This window comes from Phoca vitulina, unplaced genomic scaffold (assembly GCF_004348235.1).
Source record: "Phoca vitulina isolate PV1807 unplaced genomic scaffold, GSC_HSeal_1.0 scaffold15, whole genome shotgun sequence".
NCBI lineage: Eukaryota > Metazoa > Chordata > Mammalia > Carnivora > Phocidae > Phoca > Phoca vitulina.
The window spans coordinates 25,002,390-25,026,379 of record NW_022589718.1 but is presented as its reverse complement, the minus strand read 5'-3'; the positions used below and the strand labels follow the sequence as shown (position 1 = coordinate 25,026,379).

The 23,990-nt window shown below is 36.7% G+C and overlaps 1 protein-coding gene across 6 annotated transcripts in view; it reads right to left on the bottom strand.

Annotated features, from left to right (window-relative positions):
- The window catches only part of CFAP97 (cilia and flagella associated protein 97), a 36,188-nt gene that overhangs the window by 3,191 nt on the left and 9,007 nt on the right, over positions 1-23,990 (bottom strand). For all 6 annotated transcript variants that reach the window (XM_032413638.1, XM_032413643.1, XM_032413639.1 and 3 more), the window contains 2 exons: positions 9,028-9,296; positions 48-198 (listed from right to left, as the gene is read on the bottom strand). In XM_032413638.1, the coding sequence (XP_032269529.1) occupies positions 48-198; positions 9,028-9,296 (420 nt within the window). The remainder of the gene's footprint in view (positions 1-47; positions 199-9,027; positions 9,297-23,990) is intronic.

Sequence of the window (23,990 nt, the reverse complement as noted above, 5' to 3'; positions counted from 1 at the left end):
GATGAAATACACAAACATAAATACAAAATAATTCTGAATATGCTTACTTAATGGGCTATACTGGCCAAGAGTTGATCTCACTCGTCTTGAGGACGGTGATGAGCTGAGATAACCCATATTGCGATGATAGTCCATCAGCTGGTCAGAGCGTTTCATACCAACTGTTGGTTTCACAGCTTCAAGCCTTTTCAATAAAGCCTTCATTTAAAGACAATCAGTTTGAAAGTCAATGTTAGGTAAGTATCAATAAGCAGTAAGTTATAGTAATAACTTAGCAAAACAACAGCAGTAAGTTTTTAAAAAGGCAAATACTTTTAAAAAAATTTTAATTCCAGTATAGTTAACAGTGTTATATTAGTTTCAGGTGTACAATACAGTGATTCACCAATTTTATACATTATTCATGTGCTCATCATGATAAATGTACTCTTAATCCCCATCCCCTATTTCATCCATCCCCCCAGCCCCCACTCTGGTAACCATCAGTTTGTTCTCTATAGTTAAGGGTCTGCTTTTTTGCTTGTCTCTTTTTGTCCTTTGTTTTGTTTCTTAAATTCCACATATCAGTGAAATCATATGGTATTTGTCTTTCTCTGACTTATTTCGTTTAGCATTATACTCTCTAGATCCATCCATGTTGCAAATGCAAGGTTTCATTCTTTTTAATGGCTGAATAATATTCCATTGTATATATACCACATCTTTTTTGTCCATTTATCTCTCAGTGGACACTTGGACTGCTTCCATAGTCTGGCTATTGTAAATAATGCTGTGATAAACATAGGGGTACAGATATTCCTTCAAATTAGTGTTAAATAGGAAAATACTTGATAGATCCTTATATTACAGATTTTAACTCACTTTTGAGATACTATATGAAAAAAATATACTTTCAGAAAAATCTAAGGGTCCACCTATCCTGTAAAACCACTATGATTTTAAAACCTGATCACAGGCACGTCTCTCTTTTACGTCAGCTTACAGTCTTAGGAAAGGTGCTATAAGCTGAAATTCCTAAACCACAGAACGGACATAATGGGAGTAATATAATGCTAAAAGCCCAGTGTGTTCAACCCTAGAAATCACCATAAACCTATCTAAACTACTATAAATTCGTATATGATTACAGAGCCCTGGCTTTCAACCTGTTTACTTTCCATTTGGGCCCCAACATAGGACACTGAGGAGAGGCCAAGTGCCCAGGGCTCTCAGGTCCCCCATTCCCACTATCGGCCCCTCCATGCTTTCCATGTTACCTGTTTTACATACTTTATATACTAAAGATTCCGCATCAAATTTAGTTTGGAAGAAAAAGCTTTTACTGGTAAGAAGTTTGAAAATCAACTACTCTTGAATGTAAAACTTTTTTTTTTTTTAAGATTTTATTTATTTATTTGACGGAGAAAGACACAGCGAGAGAGGGAACACAGGAGGAGGAGTGGGAGAGGGAGAAGCAGGCTCCCCGCTGAGCAGGGAGCCTGATGTGGGACTCGATCCCAGGACCCTGAGATTATGACCTGAGCCGAAGGCAGACACTTAATGACCGAGCCACCCAGGCGCCCTAGAATGTAAAACTTTTAAAAGGATATATAAACCAACCAGCCAAGGCAACATAACATCCAGTAACATGGTATTTTAATATGATTCAGTAACAGAATCTAATGAGTAACATTCCGAATTTATTTTCTTTCCTCACATATGAAGGTGGAAAGTTTCTTTTGCTTGATTTTGACAGGCACTGTTGAGAAAGGAATATTTAAGCAGACCAAATGGATCAAGGAACTGATCTATGGTTGTTTTATTATCTCTTCTCTCTGTAGAAAGGTGATCTTCATTTGAAAAGAGAATGTTGTTCAGCACTCGGATTCTCGTTAAAAAAAACAGCCTCGTGAGTTCAGTCACAGGACAAGTTTTCTCGCACAATCTGTTTTTTCCTTCTGCCTCAACTGAGGTTTTTTTTGTGGCAAAATATACATAAAATTTACCATTTTAACCATTTAAAAACATACAGTTCAGTGGCATTTAGTATATTCATGTCATAATGAACCATGGCCACCAATCATCTCCAAAACTTTTTCTCAACTTTATGTTTGCTCTTACAGTCTCACCCCCACCCTTCTATTCGATTCGGTGTTCTGAGTAATTCCAGAGAAGTGTGAGATGGTGCTAGAACAAGTCAAAATATTCCAGAGGACAGCTGTTTAGAGAAAGGAGAAGGAAGGTCTTAACAGAAATGAACTGAGCCTGGAGACAAATGGCAGAGGTACAGAGCACAGGAAGCAGTAAACCGACCAACAGAGAGCTCAGCCTGCCAGCTTTTTTTTTTTTTGCATGAAATGGCCTTTCTCAGTTTTTAGTCTTCCAAGGCTAGAACAGACGTTAACTCCCTCAGGAAGCCAGACCCAACGAGCGTTAGTGGTTTTCTTTGCTGAGCTGAGAGTTATGATCTAAACACGGTTCCAGGGGCGCCTGGGTGGCTCAGACGGTTAAGTGCGACCCAGGGTCCTGGGATCGAGCCCCACATTGGGCTCCCTGCTGAGCAGGGAGCCTGCTTCTCCCTCTCCCCTGCTTGTGTGCCCTCTAATAAATAAATATAATCTCAAAAAAAAAATAAACACAGTTCCATCTGTAAAGTCCGTGGTCTTGCTACATCACAGCATGTTGTCTTTCTCTCGTTGCACACAGAGAAGCTGTATAATTTAGGGGCAAAACCTCCTAAGGTTATACCTTTTCTACCTACAGTTTGTAATTGCTCTGAGCTCTGTAAGACACTGGAAGGAATATTAAGAAAAAGATATAAAATACTGCCCCGTAAAGTACTTTATAGTTTGGGAAGAGAACACTACCGCGAGACCTTTACAACTAGCTACGAAACCTACCTCCTATGCACCACACTGTCAGTGCGTTCTCCTGGGCAGAGCCACACTGGCTGTGCTGATATCCTATTAACTACTCCCTGAGCTGTGGACAGTAGGATGGAGAGGACGGAAAACTTGGTATGTGCAGTTAACTACTGATTTTGATTTTTTTGCTGGTAGAAGCCTCATTATTTTTTAGATAATTTCCTAAATTTACTTGGCTAGATGTATGTTTTAAGAAAACTGTAATGCGCATTCATCAGATGTAAAACATATAAAGTCATTAAGATCAAAATCAGTTTTGAAATAAGTTGACAATAAGGCAAAGAATAAACCCATTCTGTTGGCCTGATATGTCACTTTCCAAGTTTATATGCAGAAACTTCGGGAAATAAGAGAGATATCAATGCTATCCAAACCACATGGAACATATCATATATGAGTTTGTATGTCTCATAAGAATATAACGAGCTAAGCAAAACCTAAGGGATATCAAATAGAAATAGCTCTTGCTTATAGAGACTATCAAAATATGGAGTATTGATTACAGTGTAAACCGTAAAATCAAAAGTAGATACATTTTAATCTAGTCAACAGTTTAGAACTTCTGGGTACAACTTAACAATGACAGTTTAAAATATTTTAACATTTGTATTAGTGACCAGAAATATAAGTTCCCTAGTCAGAAAAGACTTGGATTCAAATCCTGGCTCTGCCACTGATTACAGACAACATGACTGGATATGGATATTAACAATGAAATAACTTCCAAGAGTCAGTTGTAAGCAGTGAGATAATGCATATAGAATGTTCACAGCAATACCTGGCATACAGTACAGTTATTAAATATTAATGCTATTATTAACACTGTTTTGTATATTTTCTAGTTGTTTGACATATAATAGTATTATCTTCCTAGCTAAGTTATAAATTATATGACAGGACAATATTTTATATATATTTTTATATTCCTTCCGATGTCTTACATAGCTCATAGCAGACATTAAACAAATTTATGTTTCATCAACTGAGAAATGGCAAGAATGGTTACTTAACCAATTTGTGGTTTATAAAATCTTAGAACTGCTACTCTAATCAGATTCTAACAATGAGTCCCAAAATAGTTTGTCCAAAGATTTCTTTTCTATTTAGGAAGTATCATTCTTTTTGGAAAGAAAACTAACCCAGCCTGAATCCTGTCCTCTTTGGAAATAGAAAGTTAAAAACAAATGAATATTATGTTAATGATTTCTGCAGCAGAGGAGAGATGCTTTATTTTTCTGAAGTGATAAAGCAAAGACCCTAAAGGACATTAGAAGGCTGGGTAACAAGCCTTCTATAGTCAGGGAAAACCAGGACTGTTCTTATTTTTCTACAACTGAAGTCAAACTTAGTTATCATTTGCTTTTTTCTTCTATGAAAGGAGACACAGACAATAACCAGAGAAGAAGGAAACCCAGACTGATCTCAGAGCAAAGGTACTGAGATTAATCAACACTCACTTGAATCCTTACACTAGGGATGAGATTTACTATAAATCTTCATTTCTGTGACAACGTATCACTCTCCCCTTAATTCACTTTTTTTTTTTTTTAAGATTTTATTTGAGACAGCGAGCTCCTGCGAGCATGCACATGAGCATGGAAACATAGGGGAGGGGCAGAGGGAGAGGGAGAGGGAGAAGCAGACTCCCCGCTGAGCAGGGAGCCCTACCTGGGGCTCCATCCCAGGACTCCAGGATCATGATCTGAGCCGAAGGCAGACACTTAACCAACTGAGCCACCCAGGCACCCCCTTAATTCATTTTCTGTTTAAGAGGTCTAAAATTCCTCTTCTGGACTAGCAAAGAACAGAAGACGGAAGGAGGACTTTATTTTTCATTTAATGTTTTTAAGAATGGTCTGAATTTTCTGAATTTATATATGCATTACTTTTACTTTAAAAATATTTTGGGGGCTCCATTTGAACTCTAGGCTCTAATCCTTACACATTCCTTCAGGAACCTTACTTCTTTCCCTGATCTTGCTTCAATTACTCCTCACCCCCTTCTTTCACAGCTCAGGAAATTGATATACATTTGAGATAATGAAATAATCTCATTTCTTTTGGACAGTAAAGAAATATAAACTAAGTACCCTCACTCACATGACCCCCTCGCCTTCTGCTAAGATTATTCTGGGTGCTCTTTCATGAAAATAGGATTCATATTATATTCAAATGAAGATAAGGAGGTATGCTTTAACAAGAATATGTCAAAATTCATGAATTAAAAAATGAGTCCCCTTTTTGGAAATTAACAAGTTCTTACTGAGTCTTTATGTAGCAAGCACGCCCTCTACTGGATAAGATTACTTTTTCTTTTTTATTCCTTTTATTTATTTCCCTTGTGAATGAGAAGGAAAGCCAATTATTTGCCTCTTGAAACATATAATGAAGACTGTGAACTTCACCAGAAAGATTAATAGTATGCTTTGAACTCTAAAGCACAGCACACTCAGTTTTATACAATATCTTTGCCCCCCCCCTTTTTTTTTTAAGATTTTATTTATTTGAGAGAGAGAGAGAGAACACATGAGAGGGGGGAGAGTCAGAGGGAGAAGCAGACTCCCCACCGAGCGGGGAACCTGATGTGGGACTCGATCCCGGGACTCCAGGATCATGACCTGAGCCGAAGGCAGTCGCTTAACCAACTGAGCCACCCAGGCGCCCCTGCCCTCCTTTTCTACCTACTCAACACAGAATGATTTGTTTTGAATGGTCAGTCTAAATAGCCTCTGGATGGCTAACAAGCTCAAGAGAACTGGAACAGAACTGCTTTAGCCATTGTGCCTGTCAGCCATCTGCATTGGTCTCTATCACTAGAGATGGGGTAAATGAAGGAACACAAATCATAAAAATGTAAAGGAATGGACCCTGCTTGTGCAGCACTTTTGACACATAACTACGAAGTGTGTGTATAAATGTGTATGCATGCATGTGTGTTTGATTATGAATGTGTGTATAAATGTGTATGCATGCATGTGTGTTTGATTATGAACAGGCTAGCAAACAATAAAAAGTTTATCAGCTCATACAGAGGAACTATTAGAGCTAATGCGGACCTAAATAAGGATTTGGTAGGTAGCTGATTATAAAATAAATAAAATCAAGAGTTTATAAAAGCCAGTGGTTAGAAAATGTAATAAAAAAATCTCATGCACAATAGCACAGAAATATATAGTTTTGAAGAAAACCACACAACTTTACTAAGGTAGAATATTAAGAAGGGTTGAATTAAAAAAAAAAAGAAGGCTTGAATAAATGCAAAGACATACTATGGGATGGTAGTATTTTGGTGCCAAACACTCCAATTAAAATATAAATTTAACACAATTCCAATGGAAATTTCTAACAGATTTTTAAAAAAGAAAAATTAATCAGTCATTATGAAGAACTGTAGGAACAGCTAAGAAAAGTTTTATTTTGGTTTAGAGACTGAAGAGTTAAACATAAATGTGAAGATGAGTTCTCCTTGTAATAACAAATGATATTTTATAATAAAATCTTTATTTTGCTGTTCAGCTTTAAGTTACTTTTTTTCACTTCTGCATGAATTAGTTTTTCATTTAGAGCTGCAATGTCCAAGGTCACTAGCCACATGTGGCTACACAGCATTGAAATACAGCCAGTCCAAATTGAGATGAGCTCTAAATGTAAAGTCTACAACAGAGTTCAAAGATTTGGTACCCAAAAAAGAAGTAAAGTATCTCATCATTAATTTTTTTCACTGGTTCCACATTATAACATTTTGAATTTATTCAGTACATAAAATAGTTTACCAGAATTTCACCTATTTCTTTTGACCTTCTTAATGTGACTACTCGAAAATTTTAAATTACACATGTGGCTCACATTATATTTCTACTGTTCTCAAATACACCAAATAAGATCTATCAAATGGGACAAAAATATTGCTCACATATACAAACTACTAAGTATGCGAAGTAAAAAGAACAAAACAGTGGTAATTCTCCAGTTTATGAAAACAGCTGAAATGTACAACTGATTTAAGGGATGATGGAATCCGTAAACAGAAGCTAACAGGTTTCATCCTAGTCATACACAGAGTAGCCATTATATAGTAATGGTTTCAACTGTTCAAAAGTAAACCCAGGTTCCTCAAAAAGATAAAACACAGAATTACCATATGATCCGGCTATTCCACTCTTAGATATACACTCAAAGGAACTGAAAGCAAGCACTTGAACAGATACTTATATGTCAGTGTTTGCTTCAAAATTATTCACAAATAGCCAAAAGGTGGAAATCACCCAAGTGTCCATCAACAGGTGAATGGGATATTCAAAATGTGGTGCATACATATAACGGAGTATTATTCAGCCAGAAAAAGGAAAGCAGCTCTGATATAGGCTACAACATGAATGAACCTTGAAAACACTATGCTATGTGAAATAAGCCTGACATAAAACAATGAATATTGTATTATTCCATTTATACGAAATCTAGAATAGGCAACTTCATAGACACAGAAAGCAGATTAGAGGTTACTTGAGGGGAAGGGGGAAGAGAGAGTTATGAAGAGATACAGGGTTTCTATATGGGTGATGAAAAAAGTTTGGGAAATACTGATGGTGCCACTGAAATGACCACTTAAATCAGTTAAAATAGCAAATTTTACATTATATATGTTTTACTATAACAACAAAATTAATAACCCATTGAATTCTATGCCTTAAATGGTTATGGTATGTGTACTATCTCAAAAAGCTGTTAAAAAAAAATAACCCCCAAACTGGTAACCCGCATACACTCCTGCTACCTGTCTGACCTCGAGCAAGTGCCTACAACCCGTGCTGCCTCCTTCTCTTCCATCACAACACTACGTCATTAGGCTGCTATGAGGATTAAATGACCTAAAATTTGTAAACTAGTATGCACTATGTAATTGCTTGTTAAATAAAACAGGCTCCAGAGTCATGTGGGAGAGTAAAAACAGACAAAAAAGGTAAACCCAAATGTTCATGACATCATTTCAAATTTTCAAAACTCATGAATGAATCGTGGAAAACTGCTACAGTCACGTGCAGAAAGCTACCCTGTAGCTCATTACCCACCGACCCCGTTTCAGCTTACTTTGCTGTTCCCTACTCGTTGCCACATGCAGGGCAAGCCAGACTTCACTGTTTTCTGTAAATACCTCTCCCAGCTCCCCAACTCTTGAAATCAGTGATGGCAATAAAAATTTTTTACAAGAGTTGGTACAAGTTTGGGTAAGCATATGGTTAAATAGGACTGTTTTTTACTTTTTACTTTGCATACTGGTGATGAAATATAATGAGGATGAATTCTGAAAACTGTTTCAGTCATTTTAAAAATAGCTTTATTATTTTAGCTCCGAATGTACGTGCTCATTAGGGTCTAATTTTAGTTTAAGACAATACCTGTGTTTAAAATCTTGGCTCAGCCCTTTACTCAGGAGCTCTGTGTCCCTGGGCTAGTTACCTTGTCCCCTTTGGTCTCAGTTATTCTATCAGTAAAATGGGGATGAGAACAATACTCACCAGAAAGAATTATTGCAGGATTCAATAAGCTAGTTATTTGGAGACACTTAGAACAATGAGTTTAGTTTAGAGCTCAGTAAACATCAGCAATTATGATGAATGCAATTTTATGAAGAAAATGATACGCTACGAAGAGTAGTTTTTAATGTGAAGATTTTCAACAGTCCCCATATATATTCCTTAGAACACCGAAGTGTTAACTTTGTGATTTTTAATAATCAGTGTCTTTCATACATTCAAGTAGCAGCCCAACAAGGATACAATCCAGTGAAACAGATTTGGCTAGTGACTGAATACTTCACAGAAGACACATGTATCTGACCCATGGAATACCATTTCCCATACTACTATCTGACTTAACATACCTAGCCAAACAAGAGAGCTTTCAGTATTTTCATCTAATATTCCCTTAAAAGATAGTCTGATGAAAAAAAAAAAAGGCACATATTGTACCTTCCAGCTCATTATGTATTTCATACAATACATATCTATACTTACTTTTACATAATTAAGTTCGAAAATGTGGCTGTATCTGGTTTCCTATAAGCTGGCCTTACAAATCATTACAATTCATTTTCTTTGATGACTAAAAAATTTTAGTTACTTACCAAATTTTCTCTTTCAATCCTTTGTTGTTCCCTCTGTCTGTTGAGGGCACTATGATATAACTTAGGGGGATGAACAATCGATCTTCTAGGAATCGTACTTTTGTTTCCTGATTTTTCAGCCTGTCTTGACAGTTCTTTCAAAAGCCTCTGATTTTCCCTATCAATCTGTCTCACTTCCTCTCTTGTGAAAGAGTAGTTTTTCCTTGGTGCTACCGAAGGCTGATCAAAGTGATGTTTTTGTGGTCCTTTTTTATCTAACTGCAGAAATGCTAAAGAAGTGAACAAGAAAAGGAAAAATGACTAAACAAAGAGCATGGCAACATGGTGGTGCATACTGATGCTTAACTCTTAAAAACAGAAACTATATTAATTCATGATAAGGCATGTATGAAATAGTGTTAATGACATCCAGACTACAATTATGTAGAAAGAAATTCAGAGGCAGCTTAGAATTTTACTTTCTATTGGATTCTTTGGGAATAAAAGCTATACACTGAACTGTGAAAATATTTTAATAAGAAATGTAAATGGTATGAGTTCTAAGACAGGTATAATTTATGGAAAATGCCCTTGTCATGTCCATTTTATGTTTCCGTAAGGCAACTTCATAGTTGGAGAGGTTAGAAACCTCTGGTTGAGTGCATCAACACACAATACTTCAACTTAGACAGTTTTTGTTAATTGGAGGGCATACTTAAAATATAAAATGTTCTCAGCAATGACTGATGGAAACAAGGGTTAAAAACTGGCAAAAACAAATCCAGAATATTCTAAAACTTTCAACTTAATCTGAAAATACTTTATGGTCTTAATATTAACATTAAAACAAATATTTCTACAGTAAAAGTCAAACATTTTATTCCTAAGTAAACATAAGCCAAAATGAATACATCATATAAAAATTTAAAAAAATAGTTTGCATACTACTTTTATCAAATGAAATTTTATTAACATGCTTAATTTTTAAATTTCCATAACAATTTTCAGTAAGTCACAATTACTAAACGTTTGTTAAAAGTTTTTAAAAATATAAAGCTTGCTGAATGCTTCAGCTTAACTCTGTACTAAAAATGAGTATATTATATCAGATTAACTGGAACATTTGTTTACAATATTTTTTTAAAGTAACTATTATTTGTTTTTACTTGAGTACCTTTAATTCTTTTACTTGCTCAGCATTTTACACTGTTAAAAGCAGAGGGCTATAAGGGGAAGAGACATTTTTAACCCGAATTTTAAAATGTGACTGGTGCAGAAAAGTCAGATCATTTGAACAAGGTCAAAAGAACTGGAAGTCTACCTCCCTATGTTTAAACCAAAGACTATCAAAGATTACAGAAACTTAAAAAAAAAAAAAAAAGATAAAAACAGTGGCTTTCTGATAGGAAAAATTAGAGAATTAATGGTTGATAATTTGTTGAAAATCATACCAAGTTAATGGCAAAACCTGAAGAACACATTTAGAAAGATACAGGTACGCTGTACATAATTCAATTATCTTGCTTCCGAGAAATGCACATTTTGTAGACTTTAATAAGGTTTCTAGATTAATTTAGCTGCATATGAAAGCCTTTAAAATTGAATTTTAAAGAGAATTAAAAGCTATTTTCCTAATGGCATTTAAAAAAAGTTTTTAGGGGCACCTGGGTGGCTCAGCAGGTTAAGCGTCTGCCTTCAGCTCAGGTCATGATCTCAGGGTCCTGGGATCGAGCCCCATGTTGGGCTCCCTGCTCTGCAGGGAGCCTGCTTCTCCCTCTCCTCCCCACTTGTTCTCTCTTTTGCTATCTCTGTCACTGTCTCTCTAATAAATAAAATCTAAAAAATAAATAAAAAACAGTTTTTAGAAGTAAAATAAGGCAATAGCAAAAATATAAATAAAGGAAGTTCAATCTAATTCATTAAAAAAAAAAACACTCTAACTTTCCATGATGGAAAAAGTATATATGGAATACTACTTATATTTAGTAGTATATACTGATATCAGATATCACTATTACATTTTTCTAAAGTGGTTATATGCTTTTAGTATGAGGCAACCTCAAATACTTGGTCCATTATTTTTTCAATTAAGATCTAAAAAAATTTTTTAACTTGAATAAACTTTCAAGAATACAAACATATTTATATAAATACGTACATATATATTTAAACTCACATATTTAAGAAACATTGTTTTTTCCTAATTTTCTTTAATGAAACAATTTTGTCCAACTCTTTATAGTATTTCAATATCATGCCCATCATCACTAGATCCACTTACTGAGTCAGTCATCTAACACAAATCACTCACTAGAAGCATCAGCTTTACTTTCACCTAGGCTGACACACAGCATTTAAAAAATTTACGTTATGCTATCATTGGAAATTTTATTCCAAGCTATATTAAGTCCTTATTCATATATTAGTTCTTAAAAAAAAAAATCCATCCTGTAGGCATATTCATGCTCCCTATAAAAAACAACAACAAACCAATGGTATAAGTTATTTTTTAAAGGTTTAAAGAAAAAATCCAACACTTGTAGTTAAGAGGTCACAATTCAAGGAATAATCAAATTTACTAAATTTCTTTGTCTTCTTTATGAACAACTTGTCAGATGAGAAATTCTGGGACATTCTTCCTGTCCCCTTCCTTTGAATCTGGGCAGGCTTGTGACTGTGCGGACCAAAATGATACAGCCCAAAGTGTGACTTTCAAGGCTAGGCAAAGGAGGAGACGCAGTCCCCCACTACCCTCCCACCTTGTTTGCTGGAATACTTGTGCTTGGGGTCCTGAGTCACCCTCTTTGTCTGACTAGCCTGAGGCTGCCATGTTGTGAGGAAATCAAACCACATAAAGGGCCATGTGTAGGCATTATGATCCTAGTTTTCTGAGTCATCCTAGGTTGCTGCTTTACACATCTAAGTTTTGTGTTTTGTTATCAGAGCAATAGTAACTAATACAAAATCTGGTACCAGGCATTAGGGTACTACTGTAACAAAAACCTAATACATGGTACTAGCTTTGAGACTGGTGGCAGTAGGGAGCTGGAAGGGTCTGGAGGAGATGGTCAATGTAGAGGATGAAGTGGCAGAATTTTAGCAAAACTGTTGGCTGTGGTGACAAGGAAAATGGGGAAAATACCCGCCACTGGTGGATTTGGCTAAGTAGATTCCCATGAAGGATGCTGAAAGGATCAATGGTTTATTTTATCCAAAATAATGAAAGAGAGAGAGAAGCTTAAAAAAAAAAAAAAAAGGGAACTGATCAATTTTTAGTCAAAATATAGAGAGAATACAAAAGAACTAGGACTTAGGTGGCTCAAAAATTTATCTACTACTCCTTCCTAATCTCTCCTGGCAGAAGACTGTCCAAATACTCAAAGAGCTATGACTGAGGAACCATGAGTGAGGAGGTTTAGCTGCACTTCGACCAGATTTAGACTCTGGAAGGGCGAGGTGGGGCATGGTGGGGGAGTGGGATCCTTGGAAAGGGGGAATGTGTTTGTGCATCTGAAGGAAATGTAAATCAATGTGTGGCCACAGGCTGAAGAGGTTTTGAAACCTGTCCATAAACTTGACAGTCCTCCCATTAGGATGGAGGGTGTGTGTGTCCCTCCCTCTTAAATCTGGTAAGTAGTTTATAACTGTTCTTAATAGAAAATGGGAGAAATGATGCTATGTGACTGGCATGGTCACATTCTGAGGCTAGGTCATAAAAGGTGATGAGGTTTTTGCCTTGTTTCCTTGAATACTGTACTTGGAGCCCTGAGTCACAATGTTAAGAAATCCAGCTGTATTGAGGCTGCCATATGTGAAGAAGCCAGGACACATGGAGAGTCGCATGTGGGCCCTCTGCTCAGCAGTTCTGGTCTTTTAAGTCTCGCAATCCCAGACACCTGACATGTCAATAAACCAGCACTCAGAGGACTCCAGTCCCTACTGTCAAGTCACCCCCGCTTCTGAGTCTCTCCACACCCCAAGTGTTGGGGTGATTTGTTTTGTAGTAATAGTAACTGGCATTTTATCACTTAAAAAAAAAATACTGTGTAACAGACAAAATACCTGTGGACCATGCTCAGCCCATACACAGGCAGTTAATTTTGGTGTGTATGATATAATTATCAGTCTTCCACAGTGACTATGGCTTTGCCCATTTCATGATCTAGTTCTGTTTTGCTTTTTATCACACATTTCAAATCAATGGCTGGTCAATCATTTTGGTAGATTTGGTCAGCTTATTAATGTAAAACACTTCTTTGTCCCTTTCGTGCTTTTCCCATCTTGAATTCTATTTTGTAAACTATTAGGATCGATACTTCCATTTTTTCCTCTTTATTTTCATTCCCCTAGTATAGGAGTGTAATAGTATAATTTAAAATGTCTTTATAGATTGGATTTAAATTCTTAAAGATGCTCTGATGGTATCTTCTGGTAAGTTAAAACCATCTACTTACACTGTTTGATCTCTTTCTACAATCTTCCTTTTTTAAAATGCTTTTTTGTGGGATGCCTGGGTGGCTCAGTTGTTAAGCGTCTGCCTTCAGCTCAGGTCATGATCCCAGGGTCCTGGGATCGAGCCCCGCATCGGGCTCCCTGCTCCGCAGGAAGCCTGCTTCTCCCTCTCCCACTCCCCCTGTTCCCTCTCTCGCTGTTGTCTCTGTCAAATAAATAAATAAAATCTTAGAAAAAACAGAAATAAAATGCTTTTTAATTTTTTCCCATTTTTACCCCTTTAGGAAGACTATGCTAATTTTTTTTCCTCTAATACACTGCAAATGATATATTCCAATTCTGTCCTCCTAGAACTTCTTAAATTTCTTGGTCTCAGGACCCTCCAAAGAATGTTTATGTGAGTCACGTTTATCAATATTTACCATGTTAGAAATAAAAAAAAAAACTTTAAAGATATTAATTCATCTGAAAATAATAAACCAGTATTAGGTTAACATCATTCTTTTATAAAAAACAAAAAGAAGTTAGTAAGGAGAGTGGCAGAGTTTAACAATTTTGCAAATATTTTAATGCCTGGCTTAACAGAAGACAGCTAGATGCTCGTATCTGCTTCTGCATTCACTACAGCGTGCTGTCATTGTAGTATAGCCCCTGGAAAATCCACTATGCACATGTGACAGGAGAACGTAAAAGGCAAATCATGCCTTAGTTTTATTAGTGAAAATAGTGTCGTCGTTGCAGCTCTTCTCTAAAATCACTGAGCTCTGTTTCAAGTTTATGTTCTTCATCTGTGAGTCTGGTGCCTCCCTGTTGATTTTAGCTTTTCTCAAAAGTTGATTAACACTTGGTAGTGAGTTGAGGATATCTGACATTTCCTACTCCCCTATCTGAATCCTGTCTGCTGCAGTCTGCCAGTAAAGGGCGAAGACGTGCCACCAGGTGGGATGGGGTAGGAGCCAATCCCAGGACAGACAGCTTCTTCCTTACGGAGTAAAACAAGGTCCATACCTTCCCCCTTGAGTAAGGCACTTTGCTACATTCCATCCTGTGTTGGTGTCAGTTTAGCAGTAAGTTTAACCACTTTCTTTACTCATCAATGTTTCCTCAATCCCATTTCTTTCTCTTATATTAGTTTTTCTTCTCAGAGTACATCTCTAATGATGTATCTAATTATTTTATACAGAATCTAGGTAGTAAAATTTAGCGTGGTGCATTTCTAAAATTTACTGTCTATTTTGCCCTCAAGTTTCTTCCTAAACTGACCTAATTTTACCTATACAAAGAATGAAAGATATCTTCAAATCTAGTCATGTCAATTTATTCACTATTCTCCAAATATCAGACTCATGCCATAACCCAATGTATGAACTTCTGTTTACTCCACTACTCCATTTTTATAACATCCTCTCTGCCTGCCTATTCAATGCTTTATAGCTCAAGGCCAAAGAACCAATTACAACCACACCTTTTCAACATTTATATAGCAAAAGCAGGCTTGGGGTGGGAGTAGGAAGTCCCCCAAATCAGCCATGTTATTGAGCTCTTTAAAAGAGGCTGAAATATTTAGAAATTCTACTAAATTTTCAAGATCTACTTTAAAGTCAGATATCAGATAAATAAAGTCAAATATCTAATAATGCTGGCCTACACTAATCTTCCCTTCTAACAGTTCTCACAGAAACCCATAGCCCAGAATTTAGAATAAACCTTAGCAACCGGTATCAACTGCCTCATTCTACAAATGAAGAAATTGGGGCACAGAATAGTTATTGCTTGTCTCTGGTCACATGGATAACTCAGAAGCCAAAAGTCTTCTGATTCCACTTCTAGAATTTTCTTCACCTCACTATGTAAGTAACCAAGTTCAATACTGTTTGCTATTCTCTGGCCTATAATAGGAATACTTGATTTTACATTCTTTGATTAACCTTTGTTTCACAGGCTTAATATTTTATAGTTCAAATTTACAAACTTGTTAAGACGTTATTTTTTTTTTTTTTTTTAAGATTTTATTTATTTATTTGACAGAGAGAGACACAGCAAGAGAGGGAACACAAGCAGGGGGAGTGGGAGAGGGAGAAGGCCTCCCGCCAAGCAGGGAGCCTGATGCGGGGCTTGATCCCAGGACCCTGGGACCATGACCTGAGCCCAAGGCAGATGCTTAACGACTGAGCCACCCAGGTGCCCCAGTTAAGATGTTATTTTAAACTGTTAGCTGTACAGGCATCCCCCACTATCTGGGCCCAATACTTTAATAACTAAATTTTTTCTTCAAAACAATAAAACTATTTCAATGTATCTTTTCAGTTAAACTAGTGACAATGTTTAAAACTGAGAGGGTGCTGTGTTCCCACCTCAGCTGTTCTCTGATAGGATCACATCTTCTGCTCATAATTTGTGAGATGGGCTATGCATTATCACTCTTGTCTTCTTCACATTAAGTGGAAAAGGTTGTGAGGAAATTAGCTGAGCCAAAGAGGCCTAGAACAGCCCATAGAAAAGAAGTTGAAAGTGATAAAGCGTCTTGAAAAATGAGTGCAGAAAAGGAATAGCTTGGCCATGCATACATCTCCCTCTCACCAGGTCCAACAATTTAGTTTTATGAGGAAAACAAAGAAAACTTATGAAAATATTCTTGGATGTGAAAAACAGTGGGTCATTCGAGCATGAATAACAATTTTGAAAAACTAAAGTAATACAAAGAAATGCTTTATGCAATAGACTGATAGCTATAATTAGTGTTTAAAATCTTTTACTGTTATAAAGAAACCTTTGTGGATTATTAAGGACTCCAGTAACAGATGTACCAAGTGGCAAAATACCACCTTTGTTCCTGTGCCTTTAAAAGCTCTGAGCAGTACTTAAATCAGGTCACTCAGATCAGGGCTCCCTACCATGCAGCAGTATGAATAAATTTTCCTTCTACATTTAGCTCAGTTTCTGTGTTGAACAATGTTTCAGTGCTTCATTTACACTTGGAGAAACTGTTCAGGGATTTTGGGTGGGAAAAATACTTAGGCTTTCCATATCCAACAAAGTTTCAAAAATGAATTAGGAATAGTGAGGGATACTTGATGCTTAAACCAGACTCACCCAGTGCCCCTGTATGCAATGCATCTTAAAGTTTGAGAAACTCTGGCCTAGTGGATAAAGTTGGTTGCCCAATTAACATACACTTCTACTTTCCTCCTTCTTAATTTTTAACAAATCTCCCCACCCCACCCCCTTTTAAAGACCCCTACCTATATCCCTTTCCCTGAAGCCCTGTCCCTAAGGGGAAGCTGACCACCCTTCTCCTGATTCCCACTCCTAATTTCAGGGTGAGTCTGGCCCATAATAATCCTATTCCTCTTGCCAATGACTGTCTTACAAATAGGAGTATAACCCAATTCTGGGCAATGAGACATAAGCGAGTCAGTTGAAAGTGCTTCTTTAAAGCTTCCTCCATTCTGAGAGAGCCAGAGGAAGAGATAGTTCCTGTTCTCTGGACATTCTCATGTCTGGATATAAATACTAAAAATTGCTGCAGACATCTCCCACTAGCCTAAGAAGGAAGCAAACACCACAGCTGGGGAACACGTGGTAGAACCTGGGTCTCTGAGGACATTTTTGAGCCACTGAATTGGTCAACTCTCAAGCCTAGTCTATCTATGGAATTCTTGTTAGGTGAGAAACATTGTTTCATTAGGAATTTCTGTTTCCTGCATCCAAAATGATCCTGATACAAAGAGATGATCATTGATAGTCCTGAACAAAAAGCTCAGATATCACAAATTATTTTCCATTAGATGGCTTTTTAAAATCTGACAATTCCAAAAGAGTGAAGCGTTTTCTTCCTAAAAGAAGCTTTTTATTGGATGTGTCCCCTCTCTCTCACCCTCTCATTCCTAGGATAGAGTGGTCCTTATAATCTGTGGAATCAAGGGGTGCCTGAGTAGCTCAGTTGGTTAAGCGGCTGCCTGCAGCTGAGGTCATGATCCCAGGGTTCTGGGATTGAGCCCCACGTCAGGCTTCCCTGCTCAGTGGGGAGCCTGCTTCTCCCTCTCCCTCTGACCCTCCCCCCCCTTGTGCTTTCTCTCTCTCAAATAAATAAATAAAATCTTTAAAAAAGAATAATAATTTGTGGAATCAAAAAGTACTTATAAAAATAAGAATTAGAACAGTGGGCCCTTAAAATGCAAATTATAATTTAGTCAAATAGTATTAAAAAAACACAATAAAACCTGTAAGTCATATTATACATTTTTCACTAATTTTCTGTAACATTATTTTTTTTCAATATCCATTTGTACTTTTTTCAACCTAATTGTAAAGAAAAAAAATTTTTTTACGATTTTAATTTATTTGAGAGAGAGGGAGAGCACACATGTGGGGGTGGGGGGTAGAAATAGAGAAAAGAACAAGCAGACTCCACACTGAGGGCTCAATCTCACAACCTTGAGATGGTGACCTGAGCCGAAATCAAGAGTCTGATGCTTAATCAACTGAGCCACCGAGGCGCCCCTAAAGACAGTTCTGAGATACTTTATATGACAAATGTTAGGCTGCTACTTTTAAACACATATAAATCACATTAGAAATTAAGAACAACGCAGCACTAGAAATAACACAGAAGAAAAAAAGCAAATATATTAGATGCACATTATTAATACAAAGCATTAGTGACCAGTCTACATTATCTCATCAGATAAATTTTTATGGTTTAATTTCAAACACCTTCCAATTTTTGTATTACAAATATTATTTTTAAAAACAATTCTGTTGGGGTGCCTGGCTGGCTCAGTTGGTAGATGATGTGACTTGATCTCAGAGTTGTGAGTTCAAGTTCCACACTGGGTGTAGAGATTACTTAAAAAATAAAATCTTTAATAAATAAATAAATAAATAAAACAATTCTGTTAACTCTGAGGAAAACAACTGACAGTATTTTTTGGTGATGATACAATCTGAGTGTTTTAGTAAAAATTAGAATTTTTGGTAAACTTGAGTTTGAAAGCTTCTCAAAAGCCTTCTGATGAGATTGGTAGTGATATTAACAACTATAATTTCTATATAGTGTATTATGAAATATGTCATTTGTAAGCTCAATGAACCAATATTTTCCAAATAACCTACACATCCTGTTACAAAACCATGAAAGGGGAAAAGACACATTCAAAATTAAGATCAATGTTATAAAATAATACACTACGAATTAATTAGTCTCAAATTTCACATTGTAACTAACATTTAAGAAACCAATACCTGTGGAATCTTGGTATCAAAGAGTATCTAAAATTAACTGAAAAGGGCATTAAAATACTCCTCCATTTTCTAAAGATCTGTGTGAGGCCAGTTTTTCTTCATGTACTTCAACCAAAATACCAACAACTGTATACAGAAGACGCTATGAGATTCCAGCTATCTTCTATTGCCAGGCATTAGAGATTTGCTAATCTCATTTTTTTGGTAAGATAGTTATGTTTTATAAAACCTACTTATTACCATTATTGGTTTATTACCATTATTCTCAGATGAATTAGTATTGCTTAGATTTCTAATATAATTTCTAATATGATAAATATTTATAAATACAACCCACATAAACAAAAGGCTCTCTGGGGTCCTCAATAATTTTTAAGAGTGTAAATGTTTCTGGTCCAAGGGCCAAAAAGTTTGAAAATCGTTGTGCTAGAGCACTGGGGTTGGTGCTGGAAATCTGGAAGAGTTGAAGATAAACGAAGTCCTCAACGTGATCACTCATCAACCTCATGAATCATACAATTGATCTTACAGATTAGAAAGTAGCTCTAAAATTTTTTTAAAAAGTGAGAATTTTTACAGTGGATGGCTTGACAAAGAATTAGAGATTTTCCCTAAAAAAGAATATTAATCAAATATATTAGCAATTATAATTTTGATGGTGGCACAGATGTATTCTGTGTCTTTCAGATGCCAATCTAAGAAGAGGTAATTGTTAAAAAATCAAATGTCAGTGAAACATACAAAATACACTTCCTAACCATCGTAGCTGTGCAACAACAGAAGTTTCCTTGGTTCCTTCACTGACAAATACTGCATATTTTGTGCCAACAGCTGCTAGATTTGGAGATTCTAGCAATGACTAAGACCCTGCCCTTATGTGGCTTACCCTCCAGTGAGAGAAATAAGCAAGCAAACTACACTAATTCCAGGGTCTGATTAAGTATCCTGATAGAAGGAAACCAGGCTTTTGTGACAGCCAAGGGGAGGGATGTGAAGCTACTAAAGATAGAACATCCAGAAAAAAGTATCTCTGAGGAGGAAGATATATAAACCAAGACTTGAGAAACAGACAGAAGGTGTCTATGCAAAGAAAAAGGGCAACAGTAAGTGGAAATGCCCCATAAATACAAAGAATCTGAGAATAGTAAGAAAGCACTGTGACTGAAGCAAGGTAATGAAAGATACTTTTTTTTTTTAAAGGAGATGCAAGCAATAACCACACTATGTAGAGTAATGCTTTTCATCAACTTTAACAGCCTATTAGACTAACTGCATCAAAATTTCTGTGGAGCCTACACATCAGTATTTGTTTTGTGTTTAATAATTTAATAGTCTTCCAGGTGATACTAGTATACTGCCTGGGATGAGAATCACTGACATTGACTGTTAGGCTACAATAAGGAATTTGGATTTTATTCTTTTTTTTTTTTTTAAAGATTTTATTTATTTGATAGAGAGAGCGAGCACAAGCAGGGGGAACAGTAGAGGGAGAGGGAGAAGCAGGTTCCCCGCCAAGCAGGGAGCCCGATGCAGAGCTCGATCCCAGGACCCTGGGATCAGGACCTGAGCCGAAGGCAGACACTTAACCATCTGAGCCACCCAGGCGCCCCATGGATTTTATTCTTTTTTTTTTTTTTTTTTTTTTTTTAAAGATTTTATTTATTTATTTGAGAGAGAATGAGAGAGAGCACATGAGAGGGGGAGGGTCAGAGGGAGAAGCAGACTCCCTGCCGAGCAGGGAGCCCGATGCGGGACTCGATCCAGGGACTCCAGGATCATGACCTGAGCCGAAGGCAGTCGCTTAACCAACTGAGCCACCCAGGCGCCCTGGATTTTATTCTTAACATAAGAGTGAGCCCACTGAAGAATTAAGAAGGAAACTAGTAAGACTAGTTTTATTTTTAAAAGATCACTCTGGTTGTTAGGGGAAGAAGCAAAGGGGCAAGAACAAAAAAACTCAATTCTGAAAGTTTTAAGAGATTGAGTGGAGGGAGTGGAGGCTTAACAACTAGATGGTGATGGCCAAATTCCAAAAGCCTGATTTTTCAACACACTAAACAGTCAATAGGTACAATCAGAGCAGAGAGAAAAGAAAACCTACAAAAAAGGGGGCAAGCGTAAACTCCCTCCAAAATAGTTTACCCTTCTGACTGTGAGAATCATTTGACTACATAAGGGATTTGTTTATATTCTTCTTACATTACCGCCATATATAAATTATGTACCTAAAGATTTGTTCTTTCAACAGCATTTCAAACAAGGACAAAGAATACTATTTACAATTTAAAAATGTTATCTTCGGGGCGCCTGGGTGGCTCAGTCGGTTAAGCGGCTGCCTTTGGCTCAGGTCATGATCCCAGGGTACTGGGATCGAGCCCCACATCGGGCTCCCTGCTTGGCGGAGAGCCTGCTTCTCCCTCTCCCTCTGTCTGCTGCTCTGCCTACTTGTGCTCTCTCTCTCTGTTAAATAAATAAAAATCTTAAAAAAAAAAAAAAGTTATCTTCAAATGACCTAAAATCTAACCTGCAAACCTATTACAGTTACATTTACTAGTGTAAAGATAAAGTTTCAAGTTGTTTTTACTTCACGTGGAAAAAATTGTTTCTTTCACACTAAATAATAATAAATTGATATGTTCAAAAAATAATAATAAATTGATATGGAAATACAGCAATAAAAATGTTTACTAATTAAAAAATATTTATAGCTTACAAAAACATATACCATGCTCATGGATTAGAAGATTAATATTCTTAAAATGTCATACTACCCAAAACAATCTACAGATTCAGTGCAATCCCCATCAAAATACCAATGGCATTTTTCACAGAGCTAGAACAAAGCATCCTAAAATTTGTATGGACCACAAAAGACCCCAAATAGCCAAACCAATATTAAGAAAGGATTAAAAAAACATGGTATTACACTTCTTGATTTCAAACTATACTACAAAGCTATAGTAATCAAAACAGTATGGACTGGCACAAAAACAGACACACAGATCATTGGAATAGAACAGAGAGCCCAGAAATAAGCACACACGTATCCAGTCAATCTAGGACAAAGAAGACAAGATTATACAATGAGGAAAAGACAGTCTCTTCAATAAATGTGTTAGAAAAACCGGAGAGCTATATGCAAAAGAATGAAACTGGACCATCTCAAAATGGATTAAAGATTTGAATGTAAGACCTGAAACCATAAACTCCTAGAAGAAAACATAGGCAGTAAGTTCTCTGACATCAGTCTTTGTAATCTTTTTTTGGACTAGTCTCCTCAGATAAGAGCAATAAAAGCTAAAATAAATATGATTACATCAAACTAAGAAGCTTTTGCACAGTGAAGAAAACTGCCAACAAAATGAAAAGGCAATCTACTGAATGGGAGAAGATATTTGAATCATACATCTGATAAGGGGTTAATACCCAAATATATAAAGAACTTACACTCTCAAAAACTATCAAAAATAACCTGATTAAAAAATGGGCAGAGGACCTGAGCAGACCATAATGAAATATTGCCTCATACCTGTCAGAATGGCTAAAATAAAAAAGACAAGAAATAACAAGTGTTGGTGAGGATGTGGAGAAAAAGAATCCCTCATGCACTGTTGGTGGGGATGAAAACTGGTGTAGAAAACAGTAAGGGAGGTTCCTAAAAAAAAATTAAAGATAGAAATAGCATATGATCCAGTAATTCCACTACTGGGTATTTATCCAAAGAAATAAAAAAACACTAATTTGTGGGACACCTGGGTGGCTCAGTTGGTTAAGCATCCAATTTTTGATCTCAGCTCAGGTCTTGATCTCAGGGTTGTGAGTTCAAGCCCCACACTGGGCTCCATGCTGGGCGTGGAACCTACTTAAAAAACAAAACAAAACAAAAACACAACAAAACACTAATTTGAAAAGATATATGCACCCGTTTACTGATTATTATTTACAGTAGCCAAAATAAGGAAGCAACCCAAGTGTCCATACATAGATGAATGGATAAAGAAAACATGGTATATATGTACAATGAACTATTACTCAGCCATAAAAAAGAATGAGATCTTTTCACTTGCAACAACATGGATGGACCTAGAGGGTATAACACTGAGAAATAAGTCAAAGAAAGACAAACACCATATAATTTCACTCATATGTGGACTTTTAGAAACAAAACAAAGAAAAAAGACAAAAAAAATACTCTTAAATACAGAGAACAAACTGGTGGTTGCCAGAGGAGATTGGGTAGGTGGATGGGTGAAATAAAGAAAGGGGAGTAACAGTACACTTGTCATGATGAGCACTGAGTACTGTATAGAACTGCTGAATCATTACATTGTATACCTGAAACTAATAACACTGTATATTAATTACACTTTAATTAAAAAAAAAGGGGGGGGGCGCCTGGGTGGCTCAGTCATTAAGTGTCTGCCTTCGGCTCAGGTCATGATCCCAGGGTCCTGGGATCGAGCCCCGCATCGGGCTCCTTGCTCCGCGGGAGGCCTGCTTCTCCCTCTCCCACTCCCCCTGCTTGTGTTCCTGCTCTCGCTATCTGTCAAATAAATAAAATAATAAAAAAAAAAGGGGGGGGGGGCAGAGACCTGAGTAGACATTTTTCCAAAGATGACAGGATGACATACAGATGGCCAACAGGTACATAAAAAGATGCTCAACGTAACTAATCCTCAGGGAAATGCAAATCAAAACCACAATGAGGTACTACCTCACACCTGTCAGAAAGGCTAAAATCAACAACACAAAAACAACAGGAGTTGGTGAGGATGTAGAGAAAAGGGAAACCTCTTATACTGTTGGGAATGTAAATGGTGCAGCCACTACAGAAAACAGAATGGAAGTTCCTCAAAAAATTAAAACCAGAAATGCCATATGATCCAGCAATCTACTTTTGGATATTTATCAAAAGAAAATGAAAACACCAATTTGAAGAGCTATACACACCCCTATGTTCACTGCAGCATTATTTACCACAACCAAGATACGGAAGCAACCTAAGTATCTATCGACAGATGAATGGATAAAGATGTGGTATATATACACAATGGAATATTACTCAGCCATAAGAAAGAGATCTTGCCATTTGTGGCAACATGGACGGGGAGAGTATGATGCTAAGTGAAATAAGATGAACACAAATAGACCATATTTGTCTTTCACTTGTATGTGGAATCTAAAAACCAAAACAAAAGAACAAAACTAAACAGACTCACAGATATAGGAAACAAACTGCTGCTTACCAGAGGAGATGAAGGGTTGGGGGTGGGGAGGGACAAAATAGG